Source organism: Gymnoscopelus microlampas (assembly GCF_963454915.1).
Source record: "Gymnoscopelus microlampas genome assembly, chromosome: 23".
In the NCBI taxonomy this organism is placed as follows: Eukaryota; Metazoa; Chordata; class Actinopteri; order Myctophiformes; family Myctophidae; genus Gymnoscopelus; species Gymnoscopelus microlampas.
This window is the reverse complement of record NC_139960.1, coordinates 33,708,036-33,728,688: the sequence shown is the minus strand read 5'-3', so window position 1 is coordinate 33,728,688 and position 20,653 is coordinate 33,708,036. Positions and strand designations below refer to the sequence as shown.

The 20,653-nt window shown below is 40.9% G+C and overlaps 3 protein-coding genes across 5 annotated transcripts in view; 2 read left to right on the top strand and 1 right to left on the bottom strand.

Moving 5' to 3' along the window:
* The window catches only part of nopchap1 (NOP protein chaperone 1), a 64,995-nt gene extending 55,143 nt beyond the window's left edge, over nucleotides 1-9,852 (bottom strand). The window contains exons 1-4 of one of the 3 annotated variants that reach the window (XR_014600251.1): nucleotides 9,775-9,849; nucleotides 8,925-9,017; nucleotides 7,234-7,367; nucleotides 835-2,252 (exon numbers count right to left, since the gene is read on the bottom strand). Coding sequence is in view for 2 of the 3 variants with exons in the window: in XM_084050424.1 (XP_083906550.1) it covers nucleotides 2,076-2,252; nucleotides 7,234-7,367; nucleotides 8,925-9,017; nucleotides 9,775-9,844 (474 nt within the window). In the remaining variant the exon portion in view is untranslated. Of the gene's footprint in view, nucleotides 1-484; nucleotides 2,253-7,233; nucleotides 7,368-8,924; nucleotides 9,018-9,774 lie in introns of those variants that run through there. The other 2 variants (XM_084050425.1, XM_084050424.1) reach the window with 2 other exon arrangements.
* LOC311040255 (zinc finger protein RFP-like) lies at nucleotides 3,797-6,524 on the top strand. Its single transcript, XM_084050423.1, has 2 exons — nucleotides 3,797-4,231; nucleotides 4,520-6,524. The coding sequence occupies exon 2, from the start codon at nucleotides 4,529-4,531 to the stop codon at nucleotides 6,170-6,172; it is 1,644 nt and encodes a 547-aa protein (XP_083906549.1). The 5' UTR covers nucleotides 3,797-4,231; nucleotides 4,520-4,528; the 3' UTR covers nucleotides 6,173-6,524.
* A 1,796-nt stretch (nucleotides 9,853-11,648) lies between the features above and the next one.
* The window catches only part of slc41a2b (solute carrier family 41 member 2b), a 29,835-nt gene continuing 20,830 nt past the window's right edge, over nucleotides 11,649-20,653 (top strand). The window contains exons 1-5 of the mRNA XM_084050482.1: nucleotides 11,649-11,790; nucleotides 12,889-13,574; nucleotides 14,563-14,670; nucleotides 17,130-17,201; nucleotides 18,520-18,664. Coding sequence (XP_083906608.1) covers nucleotides 13,026-13,574; nucleotides 14,563-14,670; nucleotides 17,130-17,201; nucleotides 18,520-18,664 — 874 coding nt within the window. The 5' untranslated portion in view covers nucleotides 11,649-11,790; nucleotides 12,889-13,025. The remainder of the gene's footprint in view (nucleotides 11,791-12,888; nucleotides 13,575-14,562; nucleotides 14,671-17,129; nucleotides 17,202-18,519; nucleotides 18,665-20,653) is intronic.

Below are 20,653 nucleotides of genomic sequence, written 5' to 3'. Positions count from 1 at the left end.
GGACGTGCGTGCCGTGCACCTCTTGACCCCTATACACTTACATATATTCCCTTATATACAGTATAACGCTTAGTATAATGCCAAAAATCATGAGCAATTGCCCATTGGAACAATAACTCCAGAAAGTGTATTTTCGGATCAATGGCCCATTGGAGCAATAAATCCAGAGTGTGTAGGCTATTTTCAGCAATGGCCTGTTGGAACAACACCTCTAGAGGGTGTATTTGTGGAGCAATGCGGACTAATGGGATTTAGCTCCAATCGGACATATTTTGGACTAGGCCCCCGGCAACATAGCTGCCTAGCCCCTAATAAACCAATAGACATACTACCTCTATGAGCAGTGTGAGCATTTATCATTCTTAACAAGACAGTGTTGTGTTCTGTTTCATTGATGGAAATACACAGAGACTACTTCTTGATGTTAACATCACTTTAATAAACAATACTATTTCTACAAAATCACACAAATTAAAGTCAAGGAAATGCAGTGAAAATAAAGCAACAGTCAATGAATGAAAGCATGTACTGTCTAATAACTTGGAATGAATAGAAATGTCAATGCATTGATTAATACCTATTATCAAAGAGCATAAAAATATAACAATATATTTTACCAACAGAAAGTGCAAATGTATCTAGTCACTAGATACATCTGGACTTTCTGTTGGTAAAAGATATTTGTATAAAAAAAGAGGATATTCATATAAAAATCTATCCCACTAGATTCTAGTGGGATAGAGTTTTATATAAACATCAATTAAGGCATCCTACTACACTGGACAGGCAGGCAGACAGACAGACACACACACACACACACACACACACACACACACACGGGTGAAAACAACAATAATAATCTCCTAGAGATTAATAATAATAAAGACAAATATATAAAACACTTCTGAATGTACTTTTCCATTTATCCCACAGACTGAACAGACCAGGAAGAATGTATGTGCAATTCTGAGACGTGTCAATCCTTTCTCACACTGTCAATATACAGCCATATGTTTTAGATTGAATCAAATTGCATCATATGCAACTGGAACTGGGCCCATTGACCTGTAAGAAGGGTACGAAGTAGAACTAGCTTGACTAGTCCTCTGCCTGCAGTGGATGATTACAACCACTTTAATCATACATTTAAAAAAACACACTTTTAAAATGGAATCAGTTATGACTCCAAGGCCTTAATGTATGCTTTATTACCTGTATGGTCTTTATTATTGGAACATACAATTTAGACAAAACTCTTACTTCAGAATATATTTTAATACTGAAATAAAATGTACTACACAGCCAAAGAATTTGGAACTGTAGCCTGTATCATCATTTTCAAAATGTTCACATTTCACAAGCTTAATACTTTTAGACCTGGAACACCTATACAGTACGTTTTTATACCTTTCAAGCCGGGCGGGAACACCTAGTTGTTGTATACAGTATTGCAACATAACATTCTAACCCATTAAAACCAGGAAAGCATCCGTGTCATTTTAGAGTGTGAGAACTACTGATTTAGAGTTTTTCAGAAAACTTAGATCAGGATTTAGAAGGCGTTTTTAGAATCGGCCTCGGCGGTCTAAGTGGGTTAAAAACACTTTACGCCATTGCATCTGACAAAGGTACTGTGCACTCAACCTATCCCCAGCCACACAGCAGAGGCCTGTTACAGTATAGAACTCCACTGAGCCTACACACAAACCACAACAGGAGAGCGGTATACAGTACATGAAAAATGGATAACACTACCATTTACAGCTCAAACTGTCAGAGGGTCAACAATACACCATACAGATTACATGATGGGACACTCGCGTTTTCCACTGTGGTCAAAACAAAAAGGCACATTACTCCCACTGAGATAACGTTGACTTCTGGACAGAGTTCAAAATATGTATATTGTTCATGTAGGGCTGGGCAATTATGGACAAAATCAAATATGACAATATCTTTGACCATATAACTCGATGTGCTTCTTGATACAGCAACGAAGCCAAACAAGTCCTTCTTAAAAAATATATATATATACATTTTTTTTGTAAAGTCTATTAGTCACACCTATTAACATCCTAATGTCCCTGTGTGTCCACAACTTGGATGTTTGCTTTCTTCTTGTTTTTATCACCAGGCAGTCTGAGATTCTCCTCTGTAACTGCACTCTCCTCTTCAGAGTCTGATGTTTCCTCCTGGGACGTGTGCTCTTCTGTGTCACTGTCTGAATCACTGAGCTCTACCACGGCTACATCCTAAAACAAAAAACAAACAACCACACACACGTGTCAATAAATCAAATCATTGATGAACGCATACAACCGATTCTATAACGCCTCATTCATTAAAAAGGTAGGGCAAGTGATATTTTTTGGTTAAAACAAAAGGTTTCTGTTAAAAGGTTAAAGCACTATATTCAGATAGTACTCCTTGCTATAGAGTGTATGTTCAGTAACAGGGGTCTCCTCGTCTCTGCACCTCTTTAATAAACAGAAAATACTTTTACAGGGAGGTTGTAATTTTCCATCCAATCAGCTTAAATTTGATAGTGTTTGAAGTGTCATCACTTCAAATTTCACTTGTTTAATCTGTATCCTGTGCAAGTTCTTTCTCCTGATTGGATAACATTGGTACCCTGACCTGAAAATGGAATTTCCGTTTACTAAAGAGCTGGAGAGACAAGGAGACTTCTGTTGCTGAACAAACACTATATCAATGAGAACTATCAGAATATAGAGGTATTTAATACTTATAAAAAATAAAAAAAAATATCACTTGCCCTACCTTATATTCTCATCTATGGAGCATTCTCCAATTCTGAACCCCCAGTACACAACCATGACTAAACATCACGTTGTTCACCTTTGTTCTTTTGATCGGGGGACTACTTGATCATCTCCTCACCTTAACAAGTCCCTCCTCTTCCAGTTAATTCTAAGGGATCCCAAACCTTTCAGGCCGTGACCCCCCAAAATAATCTTATTTGAACTGGGGACCCCCCACCCTGACAAGCACTTGGAATTGTAGGAGTTGAGGCATTTAGTTTTGAGTGACTCGGTTCCACGGATAAATATTATGGAAACAGCCTATCTACAAGCTCACCACGCCAATTTTTGCCTCCATCTTATGTAATATTTGACAATTTGATCAATTTTAGAGGTACTAAAAAGTTTTAAAAGTCCTTAAATAGTCACTTTATAAATGTGCAGATACCATGTATACGCTTATACTGTATGTTGGTTTGTTTACTGTTGTGTTGAGTGAGAAAACAATGTTGCACAATGATAGCTAATCATCTGGGGAGCCCCCAAAATAATTTGGGGTCCCCCCCTGGGGGTCCAGACCCCCAATTTGGGAACTACTGATTGAACTAGAGGATAGCTGACATGGCGTGTTTCAATAACAGTATCATTCTTAAGCATTATTGTGCTGGGCTATTAAGCATTATTGTGAGTACACAACACTGCTAATGGAAACATTGCTGTGTTACACAAGGTTATTGTACAGTATTTGTGATTTCTGTGCCATTTTGCTAAATAATCAAATGCACATTTTGGGAAGTTAAAGTGCTTTTTGTATGCACCAGTCATCAAGATATAGGTGTGTGAAAAATGATTTCTGTCTGGGAAAACAACGTTAAAGAAGTTGAAGGGTTACCTATTCCAGAGAAACACTAAGGGGGCAGAGCAGCTCAACAACATACCTTAAAGTGAAAGTAAATTAGAACTTTAGTAGAGCTGTGACTATGCCAAGAGTTTAATCAAAACCTCTTTTGCTCTATGGATTTGTACCGGTATCTGCCATTATATACTATATATTGGGATAATGACTTGTGCACTTACCATATTGTATGGTTTTGTTATATATATATAATATTACTGTAGTGTTAGAGTTGACTGACACATGTGTCTGTGTGTATATAAACACGTAAAGTTTTTTGTACTCTCCTCCTCATTTCCATGTGTGTTCCTATTTCTAGGGTGTGCCCTGGCGCCTTACTGGCATAATGCAATGAGGAAGAAGATTAAATCGAGACGCGTTGCTTGGGCTGCTTGCACCTGTATGTGTTGACAGCCTATTGTGTTCCTTACTTTAAAAGTGCTGCTTGAACTCAGTGCATTACCTTAAATAGCAGGAATACATATTTTTGTTGCATTCGAGGAGCTTACAACTTTGTTATTTGATCAAAACCCCTTTCAACAGGATTTTAGTTACAGCAGACTCAGATAAACTGGTGAGTAAAGTAAATTAATTTTACGGTGTATAAAAATAGCAAAAAATGTATAATGTACTATAAAAACATGGAATGATCTAGAGTTTAATGTAGCCTTCGACATTAAATTATGTTCATTGGTATATATATATATATATATATATATATATATATATATATATATATATATATATATATATATATATATATATATGCAGATATTCAATTAAGTGATTATATTGTTATAATCACATTTTATATATTTTTTTGTACATGTTTCCAGTGTTTCACTCTCACTTTTATTCTCAGTGTGTAGAAATGAGCTCTGCCAGTAGCCTCCTGTCTGATGAGCAGTTCCTGTGTTCCATCTGTCTGAATGTGTTCACTGATCCAGTCACCACTCCATGTGGCCACAACTACTGCAAAACCTGTATCACACTTTACTGGGACAGTAACGATGTGTATACGTGTCCACTATGTAAAAAAAAGTTTTATAAAAGACCAGATGTCTTTGTCAATACTTTCATCTCTGGGTTGGCTGATCAGATCAGGAATTCAAAGCAGCTGAAAAACAATTCCAACGCAAACCAAGAACCTGCTAAACCAGATGAAGTCTCCTGTGACGTCTGTACCGGGCCCAAGCTCAAGGCTTTGAAGTCCTGCCTGGTGTGTATGACCTCCTACTGCGAGACTCACCTGGAGCTTCATCAGAGAGTCACAGGATTAAAACAACACAAACTAATCGACCCTGTAAAGAACCTGGAAGACATTATGTGTAAGAAACATGACAAACCGATGGAGCTGTTCTGCGAGACTGACCACATGTGTGTTTGTCAGTTCTGCACCGAGTTAGACCACAAGTTACATCAAATTGTATCTCTGAAAGAGGCATATGAAGGAAAGAAGGCTGAGCTGGGAAAGACAGAGGCTGAGGTTCAGCGGATGATCCAGAAGAGACACCTGAAGGTTCAGGAGGTCAAACACTCAGTAGAGCTCAGCAAGAAAGATGCCGACAGGGAGATAGCAGACGGTGTGAAAGTCTTCACTGCTCTGGTGAGCTGTATTGAGAGAAGCCAGGCTGAGCTTATTGATGTGATTGAAGAGAAGCAGAAAACAACACGGACACAGGCCGAAGGCTTCATTAAAGAGCTGCAACAGGAAATAACCGAGTTAGAGAAGAGAAGCTTTGAGCTGAACCAGCTCTCACACACTGAAGACCAACTCCATCTCCTCCACAACTTCCCATCCATCAACGTCCCTCTGCCAACAAAGGACTGGACAAAGGTGAATGTCCATCATTCTTCATATGTGGGGACTGTGAGGACAGCTGTAGCTCAGCTGGAGAAGACACTCAGTAAAGAAATGGAGACGAAGCTGGGCGACGCCGAGCTGAGCAGGATCCAGCAATATGCAGTGGATGTAACACTGGACCCTGATACAGCAGAGTGCAATCTCATCCTGTCTGAGGATGGAAAACAAGTGAATCATGGAGACATAAAGAAGAATCTCCCCGACCACAAAGAGAGATTTGCTCCATGTACCTGTGTTTTAGGAAAACAAAGCTTCTCCTCAGGAAGATGTTACTATGAGGTTCAGGTTAAAGGGAAGACTGACTGGGATTTAGGAGTGGCTAGAGAGTCGATCAACAGGAAAGGATCGATCACACTGAGCCCCAACCACGGTTACTGGACTACATGTGTGAGGAATGGAAATGAGTACATGGCTCTTGCTAGCCCTGCAGTCCTCCTCCCTATAAGAGAGAAGGTCCAGAAAGTGGGGGTGTTTGTGGATTATGAGGAGGGTCTGGTCTCCTTTTATGATGTGGAGGCCAGAGCTCATCTCTACTCTTTCACAGGCTGCACCTTCACTGAAAAACTCTATCCATTCTTCTGTCCCAGTCTCAATAATCATGGGAAAAACTCTGCTGCACTGATCATCTCTCCTGTCAATCACAAAGATTAGACTAACCCTCTGCTTTATATGAAATGGTTCATTTTCATTTTAACAACAAATGTGTGAATGTATGGGTTTTTAGGTGGTGGTTGTTTTTTTTCTTCACTTGACTTAATTAACAAGAACTACATTTAACCGGAGCCAAGTACAGCCAAAGACTAATGGTTTACAAATGGGGTTCTCCAATTATTTGTTAAAGATTTGCTCTTATTTAGCTGCATGTTATCATTTATAGAAGACAAGCAATTGTAATTAGGTGCATGTGCACCCCTTAACTTTTTACTCACTGTTGTGTAAGAAAAAGAAAAAAGATTTGAGAATGTCAACTTTTCTTTTCTAAGAATGTATTTCAATTACACAATAAAAAATATAACCAATTAAAATAAAGGACAAAGAAAGAAAGAAAGAAAAGTCTACTCTGTTTGCCTCACTGTGAAATGTCTGTTCAATATTGTCCATATTATGTTACTCAGACATACAGTAGGCTATGATAACAAGTTTCCCAAAAGAAATAACACTCAAGTCGATACTCGAGACACATTGCGTTTCCTACTTTGTATGAAATTAATCGCTCAAGCCCTAATCCCAGAAACATCTGCTGAAATCTGAATTCAGTGAAGGGCTAAAACTGGGCGAAAAATATTCTGAAATAAAAAAAATAACAACTTCAAATAACCAATGCAAAAGACTTTAAGTAGTTCATATCCGAGGATTGTTAACCAGGTTTGTTAACCAGCCCATTCATTGAATTTAGATTTCCCCAGACATATCAGTAGGCAGAGATCTCTAATCTCTCTGATACTCAAGCCCATTGCCATTTTGAACATTTGTCAAAATATATACAAGTAAAAAAACAAAACAAAACAAATCTAAGATAACTGGTCTACAACCTCACAACGCGTCACATTGCAATGTGTTGTGAGCTTGTAGATCAGCTGTTTTCAATGAACTCTTGGAAATTTTGCCAATAATGACATGCCTAAAACAGGAACATCAGGGCTGAAGTGGTGAACTACAGCACAGCCCGTCTCGTGGCTCACAAAGCACCCAAAACAAATGTTTTCACTCACCATCTCAATGACTTTGTCAGCTTCTTCCACACACTCGATGTCAAAGTGTCCATCGGGAGACTCGCTCATCTGCTGCTTGAGCTTGTCGTTGGCCTGGGCCATCTGTGGCAGGAAACTATGCAACCGGTCCAACACTAGCACACAAACAGAGCATAAACACAGGCACATATCATCACACCTGTGAAATCCTCACGGCCATTTGTAAATATGAGAGTATGAATAGAGCTTGTAGATCGGCTATTTTCAAGGGAGTTGGTGTAGAGGGAAGAAGAGCAGACCAAGTACAGAGCCAAAGTATTGGGTTTAAGTGGTTTAAATGTCTGAAAATGCACATTGACGATGAATCCAACATATTAATAGAAAAGATCATGTGTAAACAAACAAACAAAAAACATGAATTGACACAACGCTGATGATAGTGCTGTCAAACAAGTCTATGAAGCCATCTATAAATCTATGAAATAGTTTAATCTGCAACACAATTTTATAGTTTCATACAGTATGTAGTGGTGGATCACTGCTTCATCTCTCTCTCAGCTAAGTTGTCCTTGGCCTGAAAAACGGTGAAGAGCCCTGGTCTAATCTATGGCTTGTAGGCCTGCCTACTGTATGAAGGACAAATAAACCCCTCTCTTGAACAGTGAGTCAGTGACTCTATAAACTCCTCGATCCAGAGCTATAGTGTTAGGTAGGATCTAGGATATACCTACTGGTTGACAAGTAGTACTGCATAAGCTCATATAATAAGCATATCCCCTAGCCAAGGTAGCCTGGTAAACCCTCCCTCCAGAAATCTCATTTCCATTTGATTTCTGGAGTGAGTCTGGCCTGAACGCCCATTGTGGGGCTTTCTAGCCCGTTCACCAAATGGACGAGCCTATCAGCGTCGTCGCTCATCGTTCTGTAATTGACAGCGACAGTTGGCCAATCAGGTGGCGAGTTCGAGTGAGCCCGAATGAAGCCGAGTGCAGCCTGAGTGCGCCGACAAAAGACGAACGGCAGCCATTGTTGTTGTGTGAGTGCCTTCACTTCTTACTTTGGTTTTTAAAAACGGTCTCAAACTTCTTTTTTGAGGCACAGAATTTACTATTAAGATATTGTTTGGATAGAATTTAGTTGTTTAACTTCATATATGTGGTCAATTAATCATGACAGAGCCTATTTAAAAATATAAATTTAGAGAACCGGCAGGGGCGGGGAGTGACACGCATGTATCCCAATAAGGCAACCTATTTTGGGCATGGCCGTCTCAAAAGTCCCGTTGCGTCACATAGTCTGGAGGTGGTAAAAATGAACTGCTGATTGGCTGAAGGGGAAAAACGATCATTGGCTGAAGGGGTTGTCAGTCAACGGTATTACTCCCGCCCAACTCCAGCCCACAGCCAATATTGCAGAATGGGCGATCAGGCCAGACTCACTCCAGAAATCAAATGGAAATTAGATTTCTGGAGGGAGGGTTTACCAGGCTATAGCCAAGGGAGGATTGATTCCCCCTTAAATGACAGGGTTGAATCAGCATTAAGGCTGAGGAATTTACTGTATCTCTTGGCTTGACAGGCCAAAATAAACAAAGATTAAGACAGTATTAAGGAAAACAGAGGTAAGAAGACAGCTATTATGGATGTACAGACAGACAGACAGACAGACAGACAGACAGACAGACAGACAGACAGACAGACAAGACGTCTCACCACTACTTCTCGGGACCCTCTCAGTCTGTAGTGTTTTCCCAGGTTGGGGCTTTACCAGAAGGGCTTCATGGAGACCTGTCATTACAAGACAACCTTAGAGAGTAATACAATGAATATTATACGTTTCAATGTCAAATTTATTTTAACTATCACAATCACCGGGGCGACACGAATCACCAGTGGTGTTAAGTAACTAAGTACATTTACTCAAGTACTGTACTTAAGGTTTTGAGGTGCATTTACTTTACTGGAGTATTTCAAATTTTCTATGCTTTTACTTCTACTCCACTACATCTCAGAGGCAAATATTGTACTTTCAAAACTTTACTAGTTAACTTTGATTGATTTGACTAGATTTTGATTATTACAAAACCTACATTATCCACTTCAGCTCTGTATACATTTCGGCCATTTGAAAATACCAGATCTGCTTGTAGATCTGCTATTTTCAAAATACATTTTATACGTTTGAAAAGTGCTTAATGAGCTATCCAGTTTAGTAGACCTTGTATTGTGAATTTGTACTTCCATGTACTGTTATGTACTGTCATGTACTGTTCTCATGTCTTACTAAATAAAGTACATCAATCAATCAATCAATCAATCAATCAATCAATCAATTCTACTTTTGGTACTTTAAGTGGAATTTTGATGCCAATACTTTTGTACTTTACTCAAGCGCATTTTGAATTCCTGGCTTCTACTTGTAACAGAGTATTTCTAAGTAAAAGATGTGAGTACTTTTCCCACCACGTTTCAATGTCAAATTAATTTAAATATATAATATATTTAATTGAATTATCACAATCGCCACTTCCACAACGTGGAACGAAGACAATATTATCCAAACCTGCTCCTCCGTTGCCGAATGACAACAAATCCTGAGAGCTGGTTTTCTTCTTGCTGCTGTTTAGCTCCATCTTTAATGTTGTTTTGAATCGACACGCGTCTCTCTCCACAAGATAACATCCGGTTCAAAGTTGAAAACATACAAACATTTCACCGGTTTCCATACAGTGCCCTCTAGAGGAGCTAGGTCGATCAGCCTTGATCCAAGACTGTCATAAATTATATGACAGTCTTGGATGATCTTCAAAACAGTGTTTGTACTGTTTCTGTTTTTAGTCTGAACATCTACATAAACGTTCAGATTTTAAATATAAAGTGCTTACCCCATGGCCACGGATGTTAGAATTATGTACGGGCCCACAGAAGTACCCGTATCTTCCGTATTGTTATTGTTCAATACAAATAATTTTAATCCGATCGGTGGTCACTTTCTTATAATGTATCAGAGTGCAATACACCTCCCAACCAATAGGGTCTCGTAGTTAAAAGCATACGGAGAAAATGGCCACCAATCTGATTAAAATGCTTTTTATTGAACAATACGGAAGATACGGGTACTTTTGAGGAACCGTACATAATTTTAACATCGGTGGCCATGGGGTAAGCACTTTATATTTGAAATTTGAACCTTTATGTAGATGTACGGGTAAAAAAGGGAGAGAGTGCAAACACTATGTTAAAGATCATCCAAGACTGTCATGACAGATGACCGTCTTGTGATCCAAGGCTCGGTCGTCAAGTAATTTTACGTTCAAAGCGGTTGGTTGCCGTATGGGAATGCCATTTAAACAAACACAACACACACAAATAAATACATGAATTAATACATAGGCAATAAATAGCTACATGTATACGTGTAAATATATAAATGAGTCAATATAGTTAAATAAATAAACAAATAACTAAATACATGGATTTTCACTTCTGAATGACATTTATTTTCTTTTTTTTTTACACTGAATGACATTTTTAATGAATGCTTCTATTTTATTTTAGGCAACTTCCACTTCGAAATTAAACATGTATTTATTTTAGGATTGATTTCATACAGCCATATTTATTTATTTGACCAACTGGGTAAGAAAGGAGGTTACAATGTTGTCGAAATAATGTAGTATACATTTTACATCGGAAAAAAACTGAAATTAGAGTGGCGTCATCACTAGTCTTTCCGCAGTAGAGCAATGCCTCTATTCCGAATTAACCAATGTGATCCGGTCTAAAGCCCGCCTACTGTATTCGGTAGTTATAACAATGCGTATCCATGCCAAGCACCATTTCTGTATCCGCTCTACACCCAGACCGGATCAGCAACCTGCTAAGTGAATTGATCTCTGATTCCCTGCCAAACAACAGCACCGTCGTCCAGATCCCATAACCTAAAGGGGCGCTCGTGTTTATGATTGGGTGGCGGGCGGCCTATGGCTACGGATACAGGATAGGTGGGCACTAGGGACATCTGGGCACCTCGATGTAAAATTGGCTATTTTGTCCAAAATGTTAAGAAATAAGTAAAATTAAGTAATATAAAGTATACATGATGTGAACATGCATGGTACATCATTTTCAGACTTAATTTTATCCTTCAAGTTCTTGTTTATGCCCAAAATGACTGGATATACAGGTTTTGTAGCAATTTTGTTACTGTAGAAATATTAGACCATAATTGTTGAATGTTTAAGCATTTTCTAATCATGTATACTTTACTTAGCCTACATTACCCCACATTAAAACAAAATCAAAAATGTTTTATTATTTTACATTTTGGGGGGAAAATAGCCAATTTAACACCGAGGTGCCCACTCTTCCTGGTGCCCACCTATCCTGTCACTGTCCCTCTGGGTTATGGGATGTACAAGGTGGTCAAATTGTACAAGGTGTGCTCCGCGCATGCGCTCCACTATGAAAATATTCGGTGGCACTTTCTTCTTGGTTGTTGGTTCTGCTGTCACCGTTCCTCAGGTTCCTGCTCTACTGGTTCCTATCAATATCACCGACCCGCGACGACGACACCAATGTGAGTTCGTCAAACGATGTTATGCTTAATGTATAATAATTGCTCTGTGTCGTACGACGGTGCTGCTCGCCGAACACAAGCGAGCTACAAGCTCACACAACGCGTTGTTGTGAGCTTGTAGATCTCTTTTGTATCTCTCTCCACTGTTTTGATGTTGACTCAGCCAGCTAGCTAGCTAGGTGTATTTATAAGCTACAGCATTATTGGCTATTGGTGACATCCTTTTTTTCCCCCCTGCGATTTTATGATGTCTTAATTATTGAGGCAGAAATGCCATATAGTACAAGTAATGAGACAGACTGACAGATGAGGCCTGTCTGCATGATGTGCTTCAGTCCTGCTTGGCCTGTTTAAGTGTATATATTATATATTTTTGTATATTATATTATGTCTTTAAATGTCTTGATGAATTGAATACACAGGACCAATGGAAACAAGGCCTCAGGGCTTTTTTTGTGTTATCCTTTTAGCACCATTTGTATAATCATATGTACCACTGTACCTTTTTGCAAACTGTTAATAAAATATTTAATCAATCAAAGTTTTCCACTAGAGCTTTTGCCATTTCGATATACATAACCGCAACAAATGGACTGGAGATGTAACTAACTGGTAGTGTTTACGAGACATGGCTGCAGCTCCAGGAATGGCATACTCCACTAAAAAAGAGAACTAACATGTGCAGCTCTTTATACTTTGGATATTAAATCTTGCCCTAGGCATTACATTGCTAGAGCTACTTGAGGTCATCATAGACTTTATGGAAACATAGGGGGGCAAGTGGGAGGCGTAGGTGGTTAGGGGCACAGCTACAGTACCAGGACAAAGAAAAAGTTATTTACAGAAATGACACAGACATCTCTGTAAACATTCTGTGAAATCCTCCCAAGTGCCAAGTTAGTCTCCAAATGGTCTTTCAAATCAGCTTTCCTAATACTATAGCCTTGATTTTCCGTTATTTGAGTTATTTCTTCTTTAGAAAGTTGCTAATTTGCGCAATGTTCAGCTGAACCGCCTAAGATGAAGATGAGGCGAAAAGTATAACGATGCACATTCGACTTAATGTTTTTTATATCTCCTTTTATGTCCGTCTGGCAGACGAGGTTCAGACGATGATGGTGAAGATGGGTGGTATTCTTCAGCCGGCATAGCCAGTCGTTCTTACCCCTTCTTCATACTGCCCAAACTGGATGGAGGATGAGAGATGAGACTGCCTTGCAGCCTCAGGACACATAATGAGCATCCGCACACTAGGGGGCACAATAGGGGAGTCCCTGGGCACTAGCCTGACCGTGCGTATGAGTGGAGCGGGCGGTGGGTGGAACGGTCTCTCCCTCAAGCCCGTCTCCTCCGGGCGAATCACCTCCCTGTTCCAGACCATGGTTCCTACTGGATACACTAAGCTCCAGGAGGAGCGGCTGGCCATGGTGGACATGGGGGCCAAACCTGAGGCGGGGCCACACCAAAACGGCTACCGCCCAGATGCACCTCACGCGGAGGGCCGTCGCCACTTGGATCGCGCCGCCCGGTCGTCTCTGACCTTATCGGACTGCAGCGACGGACGTTACTCTGAGACCGAGCCCATGCTCCCCGAGGGAAGGCTCTCCGGCGAGGAGGCAGACGAGGAGGAAGAGGTGGGCGAGGAGGTAGGCCAGGGAGGATCTTCTACTGACCGGATCTTGCACAAGGAGTCATGGCTGGCCATGTCGCTGCAGATCCTGTTGCCCTTCCTGCTAGCCGGGTTTGGCACCGTGTCGGCCGGGATGGTGCTGGATGTGGTGCAGGTGAGTTGAGCTCTATGTTTTAATTTACTCTCCGTAAGCGTTTTCACACCGGGGGGGGGTGACTCTGGAATAAGCAGACCAGGCATTTCACCTTACATTTTCTGCCAGGGTTGAGGTTTCTCATCCTGGGTTGAAGCAGTCACCAAAGGGTGAAATTTCCAAAGTTGAGCTTAAGTTGTGGCTTCATACAAGTCGATAAGATCTTACGTGGTCAGTGGTCACCTTTCTCTGTAGCTAACACACAGTTCTGATTTTTATTTTCACTTGTTAGGATTGTTATTATTTTTGCATTATTCCATAGCTAAATATGCCATTATCGTTGTGTTTTTGTGGCTGTATTGATAAGTATTCATTTCATAGGGTCAAGAACTGACCCTCTGAAATGAATTCATTTTTTAAAAGTACTGCCTATCCCACAGATCTCTGCATATTGTTAATAGTGCCTTAGTCGTAGCCCCGATAGAACTCTTTAAACTAAGCAATGTTTAAAGTCTGCATGCTTCCTGGGGCATTGTTTTCTTTCTTTCTCTATTCCTTACCCTTCCAACTCTTTTCTTGAATCACTACTGCAGAACTTTGGCAGCTTGTACAAAACATGTTTTCACTCGTATACAACTGTAAACCTGTGAAGTTGAAGTTCACCAAGCACTGTTGAGTGACTGTCTGATTGTGTTCATGTTGTTTATATAGCCTAATGATTATTTGCTTAAAGAGTCATTAACCGGTTGAGCTAATAGTCGAGTGGTTAGCGTGCATACCACATGGGATCTAATGCCTGACAATGAGTCCCCGGTTCAATTCCCGGTAGGCCTGACCATTTTCAGCATGCCTGCTCTCTGTCTCTTAACTGTATCTGTCTGAATAAAGCATGAACACCCCCCCATCAAGCAGTAGAATTGACACAGCATTTCTATCTGATGGGCTACCATTTTTTTTATGTGGGACATAAAATGTTTCCCTGTGTATCTTCTTCTACTGTCTCTCGCAGCACTGGGAGGCTTTCAGATACATCACAGAGATCTTTATTCTGGTTCCTGCCCTGCTGGGTCTGAAGGGGAACCTAGAGATGACTCTGGCCTCCAGACTGTCTACAGCGGTGAGATAAAAACACACGAGTCATGACCACAGAGAGAGAGAGAGACACACACACACACACACACACACACACACACACACACACACACACACACACACACACACACACACACACACACACACACACACACACACACACACACACACACACACACACACACACACACACACACACACACACACACTGTACATGCATATAAACTATTTGAAAAAACTTGACATGGAAAAAACACGCACTTGTCTCAAACAGTCAGCATGACACTGTCATTTTAATAATTGTTATTAAAACTGTTTTTTTTGTTTTGGTCTTTTTGCACACCTTCTGCTCCAGTCAGTCCTTTTTTGCGATGACACAGACCTAAAATATAACATGACGTGCGCATGTGGCTGTGTGCTTCTGCGGGTGGCAAACAAGACGTCAGACAGTGTGTGTGTGTGTGTGTGTGTGTGTGTGTGTGTGTGTGTGTGTAATCATGTCATTCAAGGCTGTTGGTCGTGTCTACTCTCGTAAGCCCCTGTTGTTGTCCTGTTATCAGGTCATGTTTTTCTGTGTCATAGTGCTACCAACATATCATTACAGTGTTACGCATCAGCTTCTTTGTCAGGTGAAAACGAGACTGGTGGAGGGGGGTGGGGTTGTATCTAAACCTGTAACAGGAACATGGAACACTGACCCTATTCGTTTCTCCACCAGCACTTAATTCCCCTTCAGCTGTATCTACTCTGTTCACACTCCTTCACTTGTTGAGATTATTTTTCTTTCATTTTTCCCCTTCTTTTTTTCCCCTAGTATTTAGGCAATATGACGATTCCCCCAAATGTGTATAGTCCCTGTCATTGCTGACCCTTACTGTTTGGTCTTTGGGAGGGTGTAGATCACGGTTTCCCTTTTCTTTCTTTTTTGCTACTTGAATTTGTAATTATTACTTCAAAAAACATTTTCAAAAAATAAGAAAAACATCTAACATGTTCAGAAATTGTAGATCGTAGATCTGCTATTTTCACTAGTTTCACTCTCCTGGGGAGATATCAAGTTTCTCTTTTGGGTCTCAAGCAAAAACGTTTGGGAACCGCTGGTGTAGATAACCACGTGTCTCCTTCGATACACATGGAGTCGCCAGTTCACCTGACGTAATGCGTGTGGAGGAACACGCTATTCCTCCCAGTTCCGGTCCCTGATGAACAGGTGCCCCGACCAAACTGTAGGAGTCGCTAGGCTAGCGCAGAGACAGAGATTAGCTGTACATGAAGACTACACGGTCTAGTACAGTAAGGACGGGTGACCGTTTGCTGTGTTGGCACCGAAGCTGTGGAACAAACTCCTTTTTGAGGATCAAAGTCCTAGGGACTTAAAAAAAAAGAAACAGTTAAGACCCACCTTTTCATTGTAGAGGACTCCTAGGTTCACTTGTTTTGTGTTTTGTGGGTTGTGTGTGGGTGTGTTTAGTTTTCTACTTCCTCCTGTTGTGACTAACTGTCAGTGTGACTGAGTTCTTGTTGTCCTAGTCTAGTCTTCTTTGTCTTGTCCTTTTTTTCCTATTTTCTACTTTTTCTCTTTCTTCGGACTGCGCCCCGGGCCTGTGTAATAACTGGAAGGGGGGGTGGGGGGGGCACTACAAATCCCAAACCTATGGACCATTTTTTTTAAAAACTATGCATATAAGGACATGCCCAAAACAGGCAGGCCAGGGTTAAAGGGGTTAATGATGGCTTTTCAAATGGCAGACTGAATCCTAAACGTGTGCACCACCATGGCACATTTTAGCAGAGCTTCTCATATGTTCACCGTCTCTATCCGACTCTATCGTTCTCTTGCTGCGCTGTTGAGATAATGTGTTGCAGAAAAAGGGGTTGATGGAACATAATTCCCTCTTTGTTTGTCTCTGTTGGCTTCTCACAGACCGGCTCCACATTCATTCGTTATTGTGTCAATATGGACAGGGCCGCTCAGTGTGTGTTTATGTTTCCCTCCCTATCCTCAAAGCACTCTTTCCCAAATGCAAGCAAGCAGCTCACTAGCAGAAATGGTGCCTTCAGTTCACCCTCACACTCTCGTTGAGAAATAAATAAAACGATGTGTACTGTGTGCTTGGGCAGCTTCTATTGTAAGTCTAACAAATATTGAGCCGAATGTATGATCTTCCATAAGTCACAGTGTATACAGGGGTCTGACTAAACGTTTCCCTTATACACCAAATCTCTTTGCCGAAAATAGTCGATCTACAAGCTCGCATCGCAAGATTCGCAACGCAGCGTGCTGTGAGCTTGTATTCCTGCTATCTTCGCCGAATGTTCACCTTTTATGACATGCCCAGAATAGGGACACACAAGTTCAAGTGGTTATAATCCAGCTGTGGTGGTCCACTCCACAGCCAAATGTCGAATTCTGTGTTGTTGATGATAGAGAATGAGTGAGAGCGTGAATGCTTTGTGCTGACTCAGCTTTGTCCCCCAACACAGGTGAACGTGGGCAAGATGGACTCTCCCATAGAGAAGTGGAACCTTATCATAGGAAACCTGGCACTGAAGCAGGTAATCACTCGCACACTCACTTGTGGCGTTATCACGCTCATTCACAGGGGCGTTCCATCGATCTCCTTCTGATCTCTTATCTGTGAGGGATGGAACACAAACAAAAGACACTGTGTGTCTCTGTTGAACAGCCGTTCTGAACAGGTTCTGGTAATTATCTACCCGGTGCCCGGACCCGGATAAGCTGAGTAGTGAGCACATGTTATGAGTAGTAGACGTTTGGGGAAATGCTGTTTAGATTTACACTACATATAAGGTATCTGATTATGTACATGAATACTGTATACTTGCCCCTGAGAGATCATATATATATTGCATAATTATAATGAGTTATGCAATATGAGCTCACAAGAGGAAGTGTTCAGTCGGGGCTATAAAGTTATGTAAATGCATAACTTATTAACCTATTTCTGAATGAATGTTGTGTCCCTCCCAAATGCATCTCTCTTTCTGTCTTGACCGTGACTCATTGACTGCCGGAGTAAATAAATAAATCGTTTTTTTTTTTGTATTTTTACTAACCTTTCAAGAGCCACAGATTATTTCGCTCCAGCACGATCGACACACAGAGTGTCGCAAAAGACGGAGGAGTGTCTCTGCCTCCATTGGGGGGAAAAAGCATGTCACCGCGACCCTCCGTTTTTTACTTCAGGGTCCCCACGGTCATGAAATTCCTGGAAATATTTTGAAAAAAAAAAAAAAAAAATCCAGTACTGGAAAAGGTTTGAAATTGATCAAACATCATCAAAGGTCCTGGAATTTATCAAGGGTTCTGGAAAAATATTTGGCTATGCATTGTTTTTGGCTATTGATTTTGTTAAAACAAAACATTTTCATAAACATGAATAATATTACACGAAATATGTAACATTTAACATAAGTAGTTTTTCGCCGAACGGGCTGTGTGACGGCAGCCTAATGTATGTCTCAAACTTTATTTTTTGCTACACTGCCTATCTTTGGGCATTCTACATAGGAGTAAGAGACACATTATTGCGCCGAATGATTGTTATATAGGCCTGGAAATTGGGCTAAATATTCTGGAAAAGTTTTGGAAAAGTTTTGGAAATTCATTGCTAAAAATGTGTGGGGACCCTGTTACTTATTGGCTGTTGAATATAGCTTGTTCTAGCAAAAAACGCAGAAAAAAAAAACAAGAAATCATGGGCGTCAAACACGTCATTGGTAGTGAATGAGTTAAACTATTGGTGTTACTTGTCTATCTGCCAATCTCTCTCTATCTGCACCCACCCTCTCTCTGTTATTTAACATCCTCTTTATTTCGGTGTAACCTTCTTGTTCTTGTGCCTTGGTGCAGGTGCAGGCTACAGTAGTGGGCTTCCTGGCAGCAGTGGCAGCCGTCATTCTGGGTTGGATCCCAGAGGGCAAGTTCCAGATGAGCCATGCCGTGTTACTGTGCTCCAGCAGCGTGGCGACAGCCTTCATAGCCTCCCTGCTGCAGGGTATGAGCACAAACACCAGGCCACACACACACACACACACTCACACTCACACTCACACACACACACTGGATCAAACTTCTCAGTCGCCACGGCTGATTTCAGTCATTTGGATTCCATAGAAGCCAGCATTTATTCTATGGTAATCTCTCAAGAACAGATTCTGCTCTCCGCTTGAAGAGCAGAATCCGAGGGTCCTCGGAGCAGACAAAACCACGGAAAGATATTCACATTTTTCATCTTTCATCATAGAAACAAGTGGGCTTATAACCAAAACGATCCATGTTCTCTGGGAGAAGTGGTGTTGGTGTATAAGCGCACCACCGGAAGTGGAGCGCTGAGGGCAGACCAAAAACCCCGGTTTCCTTGCGCACGGGTGCTCCATTTAGCTCGTCCCAAAGCCAAGTGAAAGAGTGAAAAACAGTAGAGGGCGCTGTTTTTCCTTTTTATTTGGCGATGGGTTCCCAGATTGATTCTATGGAAGCATGTTGCACAGCCGATCTACAACACTGGAGAGCTTGTAGATAGGCTATTTTCGGTTATTATTTTAAGGTTAAAGCCCCAATCTGTGATTTCTTCACCTGGTTGGTAGTATGTAGAGCAGCCGGAACAATATTACTAAAACATAATTTTACATATTGTGCTATTTGTTTAGGAAACAGAGCTAGTGGGGCCAGGGGGCTCCTTTTGTACTGTTTCACAAATCGCACATTGCGACTTGGTCATACAAACAGTCGTGGGACTTAATTTAGCTTTTATGTCACGTTAAGCAGTGGTTCTCAAACTTTTTCATGTCAAGGACCCCCAAATTGACACTTTTTTCCCCCGCGGACCCCCATTTGAAAAGATAAGCCAGGGACCCCCGATAAGAGAGGGTTTTTACGGCTCTAGCAGTGATTCTCAACCATTTTAATTTCAAGGACCCCCAGTTTGACATGCATTAGGGCTACGGACCCCCATTTAATGGCATTTATACCGCTGGGACCCCAATTTATATCGTAAAATCAATGTTAATGTAACTCTGAGAGTGTACAAGTGGAACCAAATGGACCCGTTAGGGTCCATTTGGTTCCATTTGTACACTCTCAGAGTTACAGACCCATAAGGGTCCATTTGGTTCCTGTCCATCATTTAGCTGGGGACCCCCTGGAACCCCCTCAAGTACCCCGTCATTGGTTTTCACTTTGAGAACCAATGACGTTAAGGCTCAATTTATACTTCATCGTATAACAGTGTTGTGTGCCGAAAATGGCCGATCAACAAGCTTTGGCATGCGGCACGTGTCATATGACGGAGCATAAATTGAGCATTACACATACATATTATGCATACCTTTACTTTGCATGGACTCATTCACCCATGGGCGGATTGGGCGCATACTTGAGACACGCATGCAGACACGTGGTGGAAAAAGTACTCAAATTCTTTACTTAAGTGAAAGTACCAATACTGCAATATGAAAATACTCTGTTACAAGTAAAAGTCCAGAATTAAACATTTACTTGAGTAAAAGTACAAAAGTATTGGCATCAAAATGTACTTAAAGCACCAAAAGTAAAAGTACTAAATATTTGAAAATAGCCGATGCGTTAATGTATGTTTCATTATATCATAGTTTATATCTGAAAAGTAACTAGTAACTAAAGTTTTCAAATAATTGTGGTGTAGTAAAAGTACAATATTTGCCTCTGAGATGTAGTGGAGTAGAAGTAAAAGTATTGGAAATTGGAAATGCTCAAGTAAAGTACTTAAGTAAATGTACTTAGTTACTTTCCACCACTGATGCAAACACATGCAAAACAATGCTGACAAGCACCTAACGGTTAAGATGACGTCCCTGTTGAGAGGATGGCCTTTTCGCCCCCCACACACGTACGCACACATAAACGCACAGCCTCACAAATACGCATGCACATTCGCACGTGCTCATACAATACCGTACACAAAAACACGAAAACCAAAGATTTTTTTTTTTAATGTCAGTGTTTCAAT

Coding starts and splice junctions, on each gene's coding strand:
- LOC311040255 (XM_084050423.1), top strand. CDS start 4,529: ATGAGCTCTGCCAGTAGCCTCCTGTCTGATGAGCAGTTCCTGTGTTCC.